At 35.8% G+C, this 12,851-nt stretch overlaps 1 protein-coding gene across 3 annotated transcripts in view; it reads left to right on the top strand.

The window, feature by feature from the left end:
* LOC137397026 (single-minded homolog 2-like) overlaps positions 1-12,851 on the top strand; it is a 57,814-nt gene that overhangs the window by 19,110 nt on the left and 25,853 nt on the right. For all 3 annotated transcript variants that reach the window (XM_068083310.1, XM_068083309.1, XM_068083308.1), the window contains exons 4-8: positions 2,209-2,411; positions 5,615-5,757; positions 6,424-6,589; positions 9,197-9,351; positions 10,378-10,511. In XM_068083310.1, the coding sequence (XP_067939411.1) occupies positions 2,222-2,411; positions 5,615-5,757; positions 6,424-6,589; positions 9,197-9,351; positions 10,378-10,511 (788 nt within the window). In that variant the 5' untranslated portion in view covers positions 2,209-2,221. The remainder of the gene's footprint in view (positions 1-2,208; positions 2,412-5,614; positions 5,758-6,423; positions 6,590-9,196; positions 9,352-10,377; positions 10,512-12,851) is intronic.

Genomic DNA, 12,851 nt, shown 5'->3' with positions numbered 1-12,851 from the left:
ACCATATAGCAAATATGACCTTATAGCGAATACAACGTTTTGCAAAAGTTTTTAGTCAATAGCATTTCATAATTTATTCTTGAGTTTAGCGTTCTCATCTGTAACCTAACTTATATTCGACGCTGAACTAGTATAGTATACACATCTATAAAACCGAAGTGGACTAGAGAAATATACCATGAATTTGTGAGCGTTGCAGCTTCGCCTGCTGCATTTTGTATGACAACAAACTCTATCTATGTAGTTGTGGTTGATATTTACACTTGCAGCTTTGCCGCGATTGGCTCCCTGGTTGTCAAGAAGGGTGTTTTAAAATGAAACACAACTTTTACCAAAAAAGGATTGTACAACCTTAAAACATAACACGTGTCTACCCATCTGTCTGAAACCACGGTTGTTGAGTAAAAAGATTACATCGAGGTGGATTTGAACTCATCATGACCTTCAGCTTTTTTGGTTGACACACCAACTGCTGTGCTAATCATTCACCTTCCAGTGTTTATGAATAATTGTACACATACTTATTCTCTGTTTATTGGCTCGTGTGACCATCTCTCACAGCACACTAAACTGCCAGAGTATGAGTGTAAAATAGAATCGAGTTGCTCTAAAATAATATATTGTAGAAGAAAGCATAAAAATACTCTTACTTTATTTCAAGTTTTATAACAGACACTTTATGAAAAAATGTCAACGGGCAAAGAATTTTGCCCACAGCTTCTGCCTTCAGCAGGTGAGAATTGTTGTTGCAAGACCGGTGTTTGAACTAACATTCTCATTTCACCTCCAGCATCCTTCGACCTTTAAACATGGACTAGCGTTAGTAATTATATTCTTTCAACTGCCGATAGACGCAACTTTTACAAGAGACGCTGGCGGGCGGTGCTAAATAGCAAATCTCTGGTCAAGCCACGATGTAGAATGATTTTATATGGAGTGAGCCACTAGTAAACTTTGAGCAAGCCATGTGAATGCATAGAACATTCTTAATAAAAAGTAAAAAGTGCAGATTCTCTGTTCATATTGCAAGATACTTTTCCATTTCACAGATTCTCACTACCAACTCGCCTGATCCGATGTTATTATTAAATTTATTAAAATGTTAGTACTGATATTAGGATGTGGGCACACCATCTCGTTTGTAAATTAGGCCTCTTAACTTGTTTTTTATTGCAATATTGCACCAGCACTTTCTTATTATTTTTTGCGATCACCAGAGAATCATGAATCAAAAATTGCTCGTGGTCACAATCCAAACTAAGGACAAACAGTACTCACAACTTTAACAGCAGTATAAGAAGTTTCTAGTCACTGTTATACTTAGGCTGAATCAGGTGGGAAGAGTATTTACCTAGTAACCATTTTTAGTAATTCTACAATCAAGCCTTTAGGTATGAAGTTAGTCCATTCTGACATATGCTTCTTATGTAAAAACCTTCGTATGTTAGATCAAACATTCTCATAGGAATACACAGAAGTTCGTTCAATTTGTTCTAGAACCCAAATACCTTCATATCTCATGAAGAAATGCTGTAGGTACAGTTACGTATAGCATTAATGGAAAAAAGTATATTAGCAAAGTAATAATCAATAAAAAGTTCTATTGTTACTTTATTTTAGAGACACACATGAATAGAACTCTAAGCTTGAAAATCGAGTAAGTTTGGAATTAGAGCGAATAAATTATCTTAGCATCGACTATGGGGAGATCAGACTAACCCGGTGTAATATACACTTTATAAATTATATGTAACTATTACCCTGGCAGTCTAGTGTGCCTTGAGAGATCCTCGGGTATAATAACTATACATACAACTATTCCAAACTGTAGGAAGACAGTTGATTGGTGCAGGTGGTAGAGTGTTGGTCTACCTAGCCGAAAATCATGAGTTCTAATCCTATTAAAAGCGATTTTTTTGTAACTTTGGTGTGGTTTCAGATAGATGGTCAGACATGAGTCTTATCTTAGTGAAAATTAGTGTTTATTTTTTATTTCTATTAACCTCTTCCCTACAGTGTTTCATGAAACTCTGAACGTCATGTGTTGGAAATTCTTTGTAGTTTAGAGTCAAATAGTTTTCAAATTTCACATCATACAATGGAAAATTTTTATGTTCAGGTAATTGTAATTTAAGGCTTGACTGTATTACGTATTATTATATCCATGACTACCATTATTGTCAGCCCTTGTTTTGTGTTGGTTTATAGAATTTACTGCGTGATGGCTCAGGTGAAAAAAGCCGAGAAATCAAGAGTCCATGCCAAGCAGCGGCGAACAGAGGAATCACGGGAGATATCTGAAATTGCCGAGCAGCTTCCCATTGCTTTCAACATCACCAAGAGACTCGACAAAGGATCTATTCTCAGACTAGCACTCACCTATCTCAGACTAAAGCATCTCATTTCTACAGGTGCGTTGATTATTGTAGATCTTATCTATAAACTGTTCTTGATACTGTAATGCACTGAAAGGGCTCTAAATACTCAATGCTTAAGTATTTTTGTTAGACACCTACTCTGGTTTCTAATGAGCCAGCCATGCGGATCAGCTCATCATTCTTAACATGTTTAGCTAATAAATTTTGACGGAAGCCAGCATGGCAAACCCACCAATCACTATGTTTCCATGATGCCGTTCATCCGCAAGTTTGCATCATCCAAAAGATGAAAAGGACAAAAATCTGCAAGCGAGTTTTCTTACTCTCAAATTTTTACCAAATATTTCGTGCTTGCCAAAGAGGGAAATGGAACTTGCAAATGATGCTCAAGAAATCGCAAGCTATTTCAGTGTAAACATTTTCCACACTTCAATCGTTCTTATTTCGATTTGACGAGTTACGATAGCCACTACGAACTCTGGCGTAGAATTCCTAATCTTTTCAACAAAGCACCTGCATTAATCCACAACATGTGAATATCCATCGAAATACTTATAGTACTGTAACTCAATGTGCGCACAACTCCAGATCTGCGTCACCCGTGTCATGGCAACGTAGTAGATCAAGTTCTAGCTATTGAACTCCTTCTGCAGTTACTTTTAAGATAGTGCACACCGGGCAGTGGCCGCCCTTGACCTTAGCTATCTTACATGAATACAAAGAATTTTGTTGTGAAAATGGGATGGCTCTGATAAGAGCACTGAAGTTTTAAATCAGGCTCCCCTTCAGACAACCTTGACTTGACAAAGTGACTACAGAAGCTAGTGAAAGCTCAATTTAGTGCTATGAAGCTGTAACTTTATAGAAGTCAGCTGACATAGTTGGTTGCTGATTTGTCACTTAATCGTTGCTATTGAATGGGAGGAATCACATCGCTGTGGAGGGAGGAAATGCTCGTTAATTATCTATTATTAGTGTTATTTTGTCATTTTCACCATCCTCTTCTCTATCATGTTTCATGAAAATTTTAGTGTCATATGAATCCCCTTTGGTTTAATTTTATCTTGTGTATTGGAAATGTCTATGTTCAGGTGATCGTAAGTAGAGGTTCGACTGTTAGTAACATGTATTCATGACTACACGATGGAGGGGTAATGTAGACAGTAAACATGACTTTTAGAGAGTAAAACTACTTCCTTCCAAGATCCATTTCTGAGAAAAGTACTGAGGAATGTTTTAGTAATGTGGGTAATGTTTAGTTGACCTTGAAATGTTGTTTTATCTCTTTAGTAGTTAGATTCAGGAGCTCTTCAGTAGGGACTTCAGTAGGTCTTCAGTAGTTAGATTTATTTAAAAATATTTATTAAAAAATTTCACATTTATAATGACAAATATCTTTGATTAGGATATTCTGCAAAATGATGTTTTACTTCATAGCTTTAGGTGCTATTGTTATTGTCTGCCAATTTACTTGTGCAGCAAGAGTTTGACTTCTCACTGTTGTTGGTGAATTCAGAACTATAATGGTTGGTACTCATTCTATTTAGCCTGAGAATGCTGGGACTACCAATCCACTGATTGTTCTCCTCTTGATTGAGCTGAGTGCAGATCCTGTTTATTTTCTGTAACAACAAAAAAACAACTAAAATAAAATATTACAGAAATTTTGTACCTTGTTCACTGAAAATTCAGTGAAGGCTTATATCACTAAGTTTCCAGAATCACTCTCAAACATATATCATTATGAAGTACCAACTTATGAATTGTCCTCTCTTTCATTTTAACTTTTGTTGTAAAAAGAGCAGATAACTCCTTATCTTGTATGTGAACGTAGTTCATTGAGTTTAGGCAAACGTCTGTTTGAACCAATATTTTAATAAACTTTCTAAGCTGATTAACAGTTGAATGTTCAGCCTTGACACCGCTAGCTATCGGGTAATTCTTTTTGTAGATCGAGAGCTATCTAAATAAACCTCAAATAGTAAAGCCTTTCAGTATAAGCTATAGTTGAAATATGTACTTGCTGTACATTCTCATACAAAGAGGGGACAACTCTAGCTTTTGTAGTCAAGTTTAAACTATTTAAAAATGCTGCATAGGGTTTGATACCTTTAGATTATTTGGAGTTGTGCTGGTATGCTCTCAACTCAATCATTTGGATAAAAGATCTATTCAAAGTTTATATTCAAATATATTATAACGTAAGACAGTTACTTTAAGATATGGATTTCATCGAAAACTAACAGATTAACGGAATTACAACTAAAATATTTAAAAAAAAATCTAATGTTTATGAAAACTTGCATGTAATTAGGACCATTCCAGCACCGACATTGTGAGCTGTTTTTGCTAGTACTATCGACACTCAACAAAACTCACACAATGCACACTTTTTTGTGTTATCATGGAAACCTTGGTTCAGTTGATTGTTTTGTTGAATCTATGTGTGACCTATTAATTTATTTTTCTGTTATTCCAAGACACTATATCTGTCTGGAGAGCAACCATGGCCTAGTGGTCTAACATATCGGACCTGCAAACAACAGGTTGGGGTTCGACTCCTGAAAAAAGTCACTGGTGACAAGGTGACAAGAATGACATCTAACCCTAAATTGCTCTCTGCAATTGCGGATATGTCTCCAGTCATCTAGGTTACCTTGCTACTGAACTCGGACATGTCCAGCCAAGATTACAGAAACATTGTTTGGTCAACAATGCTTTTAAAACACATCCTCTGTTCGTAGTGTGCTAAACAAACACCGCACTCGATCTTAAAGAGATTGCTTACACACATCTGTCACTTAAAGCACGTGTCACATCTGTCACTTACATTCTGATTGACATATTATGTCATTCTCATTTTGTTAGGTTTGATCAATTGGTTCACATGCAACATAATTGTTCAGTACTTGTATATTGTTCAGTACTCGTATATTGTTCAGTACTCGTATATTGTTCAGTACTCGTATATTGTTCAGTACTCGTATATTGTTCAGTACTCGTATGTTGTTCAGTACTCGTATGTTGTTCAGTACTCGTATCTTGTTTAGTACTCGTATATTGTTCAGTACTCGTATATTGTTCATTACTCGTATATTGTTCAGTACTCGTATATTGTTCATTACTCGTATATTGTTCAGTACTCGTATATTGTTCAGTACTCGTATATTGTTCATTACTCGTATATTGTTTAGTACTTGTATATTGTTCAGTACATGTACTTGTATATTATCTAGATGGAACATCTGCAGAACAGACATCGATAAATGAAGCAGATCTCATGTTAGACTCTTTCAATGGTTTCTTCATCATCATCTCAGCCAGGAATGAAATTGTGTTTGTGTCTGAAAATGTAGAGCGACATATGGGACTCAGTCAGGTGATTCTATAACTTTTGTATAAACAGCTGTATCTGTTAGAGGTCTGTTAGAGGTCACAGTGAGTAGGCTATGAATATATGTTTGAAGGGCCACTCGTGTCAAATTTGAAACGATTTTGTCAGAAAATCTAAATATTTTTCTATCATTAGAGATTTTGATGTCCTTTCAACTAACCTATTTTTAAATCATTTGAAACATGAATCGCATTGTATTTGAGGCTATATTTATAGTTTATTTAATCATGAGCAAACACAAAATACAATATTTGTATATAGACATAACACTGCAACCCGAGCGCATTCCCCAATGCCATAACGAAAGGGACAAACAGCACACGCGACTAATGATATCATTTTTGAAAGTTTTTTGTTCAGAGCATTTTAACTGCGATCATGTTTTGTTAATTTTAATCTTGAAACATCTTGGCTGTCAGATCACCTAAAATGACCTGCAAAATCTCAAATGATACAAAAATATCTATACTTTCTGATAAAATATTTTATAATTTGACATGCGTGAACAGGTAAATAAGGGGGCAACTTGTTTTAGGTGACATTTTTAAGGGAGAGGACATGTTATAACCTTAGTTTAATATCTAGAGATCCTGACATGTTCTGACAGGTGTTCTTTTTAATATATGATCACACATAAGCATTTGCTGATAGGTGGACATGCTTGGCAGAGACATCTATGAGTTTGTATTAGAAAAGGACCACAGAGAGCTAAAAAGACAGTTTATAGATCGTTGTGAAGGAGAGACCGTAACTGGGATAGGCTTAAGTCCCAGTGGTAATGCTATCAACATGGATATCAATCTCTCCAAACCTTCAGGTAGATTTAGAGGTGCTCAACACGAGTGGTTGCTTCATTTTTGCTTCATTCTATAGTACCCCAATTTAATTTTCCAGTTTATTCATTTTATAAGCTTTCACAGCCCGTTCTAATACAGTCATACCTCAACGTACAAGTTTCTTAACTCCTTTGGAGTTTGGAGATATGAAAAAAATCATGAGCAACTTGTTGTCTTGAGATACGAGACAAGTCTGCGGTAGAGCATACGAGATGGTTGTCAATGCGGCCACTAGGCGGCCAAGTATGTGAGAGACCGCTTTCAAAAACAGCATCGCTCGGTCTTTCTCGCCGAATCAGTTTGAAAAAAGTTTTTAATAGGCCAGCTAAAAGTGAAGGTGAAAACGAGTCATAAAGAGCCAAGTCTAAAAAAACAGTAAAAACCCAAAACGAAAAAAAGTTAGAATTAAATTTAATGTAAGATTAACATTTAATTTTCAATCTGTGTATATTTAAGTAAAGTTTAAAAGATTAAGCTGTTAAGACTTAAGATTTTCCTCGTGGTTTCAGATGGACTGGCACATTTTTACTCTAGTAAAGATTGTAGTTATTGTGGTTAATTTAAACAACAATTTTATAAACTAGAAATTCCCCTGTCATACAGCCCACGACCAAAGTAATAATGGACAAAGAAAGGGTACTGCTGCTTGTTGAAAAAGTAGTTACAGAAGGTCAGAATTCTACAAAAGTAGAATTCTTTAGTTAGATTTTGTAGGCTTCGCCTACAACATCTACTAAAGAATTCTCTGAATCAGATGAGTTGTTGTTATTATTTTGAGTAGTGTGTTGTTGAACATTAGCATTTGATGTTGATGGTTGCTGTGAGGGCCTTCTATTCCTCCTCTTCCGTAATAATTGGGAGACACGTGGACCGCCAATGCGACGACGTGGTGTTCTGGGAGGTTGTATGTTCATGGTAGTTGTCAAGTTGTTTTGAAATGAAATTCAAAAAGTCAATTATGCAAAACAAAAGGTTGTATAAAAATCAGACCTAATTTACTCCTATCTCAAACCTATGTTTTACAACAATAAAATAAATATTAATTCAAGCTGTAGACCTAACCTACTGTACGTAATTTAACTAACAACAGCAATAAAGAAATATGTTTATTATATCTCTAAAATGCAATATTAAAAGTAAACCGGCAAGCTGCCGTGTAATGTACAGTTTGAAAGTTGGTTGTGTTGTGAATGTATAATGGTTTTGACAGCGATATGTAACAGAAAGCAAACATTAGCATTCACGCGTCTGGAAGTTTTCTGCAAACTGGAGTGAAATAAAGAAATATTATTGTCACAAAGGGGCATTGTAGTTCGGCCCTAGCTTTTAGATAAAATGTAAAGAAATCTGGTTATTGTTCTAGATAATTTAAAAAACCTTCGGTAATTGGACAAAATATGTAGGCTGATAAACTGTGTACCACATTTTCGTACCTGTAAATCGGTCTACGCCTCAAACAGTCTACGTTAATTACACAAACCTCTGGCAATTAAACAATACTATAGACTGGTGAAATGTCAACGTTTTTCTCATAAAATGCTGGCGACTTAATATTTCTACTCTCTGTCGCACGGCTTTATCGGCGTTTCATATGCCGCTCTTAACTTTAATTACAATAGGCTTGTAAATTTTTTATTTCGATTTAAGGCCGAATTAATCTGTCTATTTATGTATAATCCGATCAGATGGGTTAGTTTTAGGGTCTTGCGGTATCCTTTCAAAGACTTGGTAACATATTTAAAAAGGTTTATATGTGTCTTGTATCGTTATTATATTTAAACGACTCTACACAAAAATGGTTAAATTTGTTGATGAAATTTCGGTACAAGGGTTTGCGACGGCTGTTAATGAATAATCTTTGGGAGTTGTGTGCACATGTGCATTTATCATAAATCTCCCAACCAATCGCTTCGCTCGTGTTTGGTCATGGGATTATATCAAAGTATATAGATTAGTAGAGAGTAAATAGAACTAGTCGTCTGCTAGCTATATATATAAATTCAAGTGTTTGTTTGTCGTCTATATGTCTAGTTATAGCGGTAGTTTTAGGAATGAAAAAACCGTTTTTCACTAGAATTGAACTCAGAAACCCTGGTTGTTCAGGCAGGCATCCTATTAACAATGCCACACAGCCTACTTGCCATACTATGGAATAATTGGGCTCATAATTTTTACACTTACCAATCTTCAATAACGATTGGTTAAAATTTCAGCTTCAATTAACGCTTTTAAACTACGAGAAAAAAATACTACCTTAGATTTCCCCAAAAAGCGAAAAATTTCTGTGCATATAGCCATAAATTGTATGCTTATAGCCAATAAACTTATAGTACACACAGAAGTGAACAAACACCTTTATTTAAAATTTAGATTGGTGAATGTTATATTATATTATATGTTGATTAAATATTTTTTATGTGTAAAAACTTTTATTACTCGTGTAACGCAGCTATTATATTACAAGTGTGAAGTAGCGTTTAAGAGATTGTTTTGGTCTTAAAATGCCTCAGGGCAAACTAGAATATCCTATGCACTTCGAGAAGTTTACCCGGGTCTCAGGCATATTTTTCGTATATGTGTGATTACAGAGGCACCGGTGTTTGAGCATCAAAGACAGTTTTTTCTGCGTATGAAGTGCAGCTACCAAAGGAGGTCGAGTGGCCTGAAGCTCAACTCAAGTGTCACAACCTCACAGAATGAATTCCTCCTTCTTCAATGGACAGGATATGTCCACTATGAACAGGTTAGAGTCGGTCACACATAAGCACTCCAGGTTATGGTTGATAGTCTAACTGGAACAGCTATTTCCTTCTTGTGGTCAAGTTGAATGTTCAGCGTATACCTTGTTTTGACGTCTCTTCCTTTGGCTTTGATAAGTGCATGTGTCTTTTTCAATAGATGTAAGTGGAAAGGAAGACTTTAGATGGTAAATTCCTATAGCTCATGTCAGCTATTCCAGCTTATGTTAAAGGCTCACTCGCGTCAAATTTTAAAACATTTTCACCTAAATGAATAGATATTTTATATCAGTAGAATTTTCATTTGTTGTTTCAAGTGATCCGACTGCCAGGATGTTTGAAGATTAAAACTGACAAAACTTGATCACAATTAAAACACTTGGAAGAAAAAGACGTGCCGAGATGTTCTAACTATGCAGTCCCAACTATGCACAATTATTGACAAAAAAGGTGTGCGTATTGTTTACATTGATGACAAAAATGACGTCGACGGTTGTGCATATAGCTTATAAGTGATAAATATACGATCTCACCAGCATAGGGAACTCACTTGTTTACACAGACTTTGGAGAAAAAACTGGAACAATTTCTAACCAACCTACCTTTAAATCATTTGAAATATCTACAACAATATATCTGAGGATATATTTGAAGTTTTATTCCAACAATCATGAGCAAATACAAAATAAAATATATGTCAATAGAAACGTGTAACACTGACACCTGAATGCACTGGCTGATGTCATGATTAAAGAGGCAAGCAGGAAATGCGACTATTGATGTCATTTGAATAAGTTTTTTTCTTCTGAGCTTTTCAACTGCGATCAAGTTTTGTCAGTTTTGTCAGTCAGTTCACTTGAAACAGCAAAAAACTCTCAAATGATAGAAAAAGTATCTGTACAACGTGATTAAATTTTCTGAAATTTGACGTGAGTAACCCATTGAAACTTGGCTCTAGTAACGTAAGTTGTCTCATCAGGATAGAACAACCTCGACTTTCTCAGTCCTCAAGTTATATATTTTATTGTCAGAATGGAAGGATTGCTTACCTAGCAGCTGTTGCAAGACCACTTCAGCCGACTCCTATTATGGAACTCAAAATGGATGGCAACATGTTTATAAGTAGACACAGTCTGGATCTCTATTTCATGTATTGTGACCCCAGGTAACTCTTATCTCCCTTATGTTATTGTATATACCATTGCCGCAAATATTCCGTAGATAGTGTGATGCTGGTTTCACCTATAATGTGTGGTGAAACCTGTAGTGGCTTTTAGATTGTTATATAGAAATGTGTAGTGTTGCATCAGGTGCCCTTAAAATTACATAAAAATTATATACATTTATAACAAAGTTCTACCATGAAAACTATGTTTAGAACAGTCCTAGTATAAATGCTAATCATGAAATAATGACTCACTTTAGCTGTAACAGTCTGCTCACAACATTACGTGGGCCTTTTAAAAGCTCAGAAAGTGTTTATATCAGCACTCAGATCGTGTTTTAGTAGAGCAGGAGGGCATCAAAAAGCTGTCAAAAAAAGTGATTTATTCCTTTTGGAGGTGGGCTATGTGATAAGAGTGGCATCTAGAACAGAATTTTGAGCTGATTTCAAATATCTGGTTTCTACACTTCTCAGATTGTTCATTTTGAGCAATTTAATTAATATATTATTTGAATTAAATAAATATCTGTAATGTTTCGTGTGCTTCTACCAACAATGTAATAATGAAAATGGCATATAAATACTAAATAATTAGTAATAACCTAAGTTGGAATCAATTCTGATAACATTAAAATATTTATTCTTCAAATATTATAATATTAGAATTGTATTATATAATATTATGTGTTCTCAGTTTGGTTGATATTGTGGCAGCTTTATAGTTTGTCCTTGTTATTCCGCAACTCATATATCATTACAGATCTGCAAAACAAAATTAAAGTATTTTTAAAGACTCAGACCATGTATATATAACATTTTAGTATACATATATTCATCATTAATGCTTATTATGTTGAACCGTTTACTTTACTATGCAAGTGAAATCGCAATTAGTCAGTCTTTTATGCGGTGTGACACATATGTATTCTAATCAAACATGAAGTGCACCTTTGGTTACAATACCACTCGAATACTAACCTTCTAATTCACAGTCATCTGAGTCTTCTGCATCACTACTTTCATCTTCATCCTCTTTATTTCTATTGCTACAGCAGCTGCTTCTGCACATGTCCGTACACTTGAGATCTGTATTGTTGCACTGACAGCGACGAGACTGGCACCCAGTTTTGCATCGACAAAACATGTCCACGAGCACATCAGGAGGTGCTGGTTGTTGTGTTATCCATCTAGCTTTAAGCTCTCCACCTTCCATAAACCATCCATGTTGCTGGGGGATGGGGGCATTGATGATGATTTGCTTGGCTCTTCTCCATATCGCGGCCTGATAGGCAGCCTTAGATATATGGAGATTTAACTCATCTAGTGTGGGTGGTAGGTTTGGTTGTGATGTGCGAGACGGTGAGCAGAAAATCTTATACCTTGCTTCATTAATGGAATTTGTCTCTTCACCATATAATCTGCATATGAATGTCTCTATAGATTATCTTATTTCACCATCAACTTCAAAACCTGTTCCCAATGATTTTAGTGTGTTACAGAATTCAAGGTTGTTCTTTAGCAGCTTGAAGAAAGTTATCTTCCTGTTGGAATAGAATGCGCTTACACTGTCATATCCACTTATAGCATGGAGCCCGAGCAGTGCTTTGCATCGTTCGGATGTGAGGACAGTAGACAGACAGCCTGTTTACATATCTCAACTGCTTCTTACCACAGCAGTAAATGAGTTTTTGTGATGGCAGCTCATTCACTAGAGATAGACAGCTTAGGAAATCATCTGTGTCCTGGCACTTGACTAGAACTTTTGAGCTGGGTTTGTCTTTCATCATCTTTGCGATATGTGATAATATGCGAGTATCTGCTTTCTCGTGGTCTGGTGTCAAACTATCTATTTGGTTTACAGCGATTGATCCATCAAGGTCATAGCTGATCATGTGGCATTCTTGAGAAAAAGCTGTTACAAGATCTAGCTTCTGCTTCACAGTTGACTTCCTCCATGTATCCTTTAAAAATTTCACTAAAGCAGTCTTGTTTGAGCCATCTGCTGAAAATTCAGAAGTTCGGACTAAACACAGCAACCTTCTGTCTTCCTTCCACACTTCTATGACTTCTCTCACCTTCTTTAATGCTGATATCTGGGTATGTGTCACAAACAAAATCCACACGACATGTGTGATACACGCTTGCAATATTAACTATTCGTTGCAAAAGCTGACGTGCAACCATGCCAAAAGTTGGAGGAGCTTTCAGGGTCTGAATTTTGGCCATAGCATCAACCACAACAGCATCAAAGACTGGTAGCTGATCCTGGTTAACATAGATTGATGGTTAATCATCAGCATCTTCCTCAACAGCAGCCATCAGAGCCGACTTGGCAGTCTT

This window comes from Watersipora subatra, chromosome 5, assembly GCF_963576615.1.
Source record: "Watersipora subatra chromosome 5, tzWatSuba1.1, whole genome shotgun sequence".
Taxonomy (NCBI): Eukaryota; Metazoa; Bryozoa; class Gymnolaemata; order Cheilostomatida; family Watersiporidae; genus Watersipora; species Watersipora subatra.
This window is presented reverse-complemented; position numbering and strand designations above follow the sequence as displayed.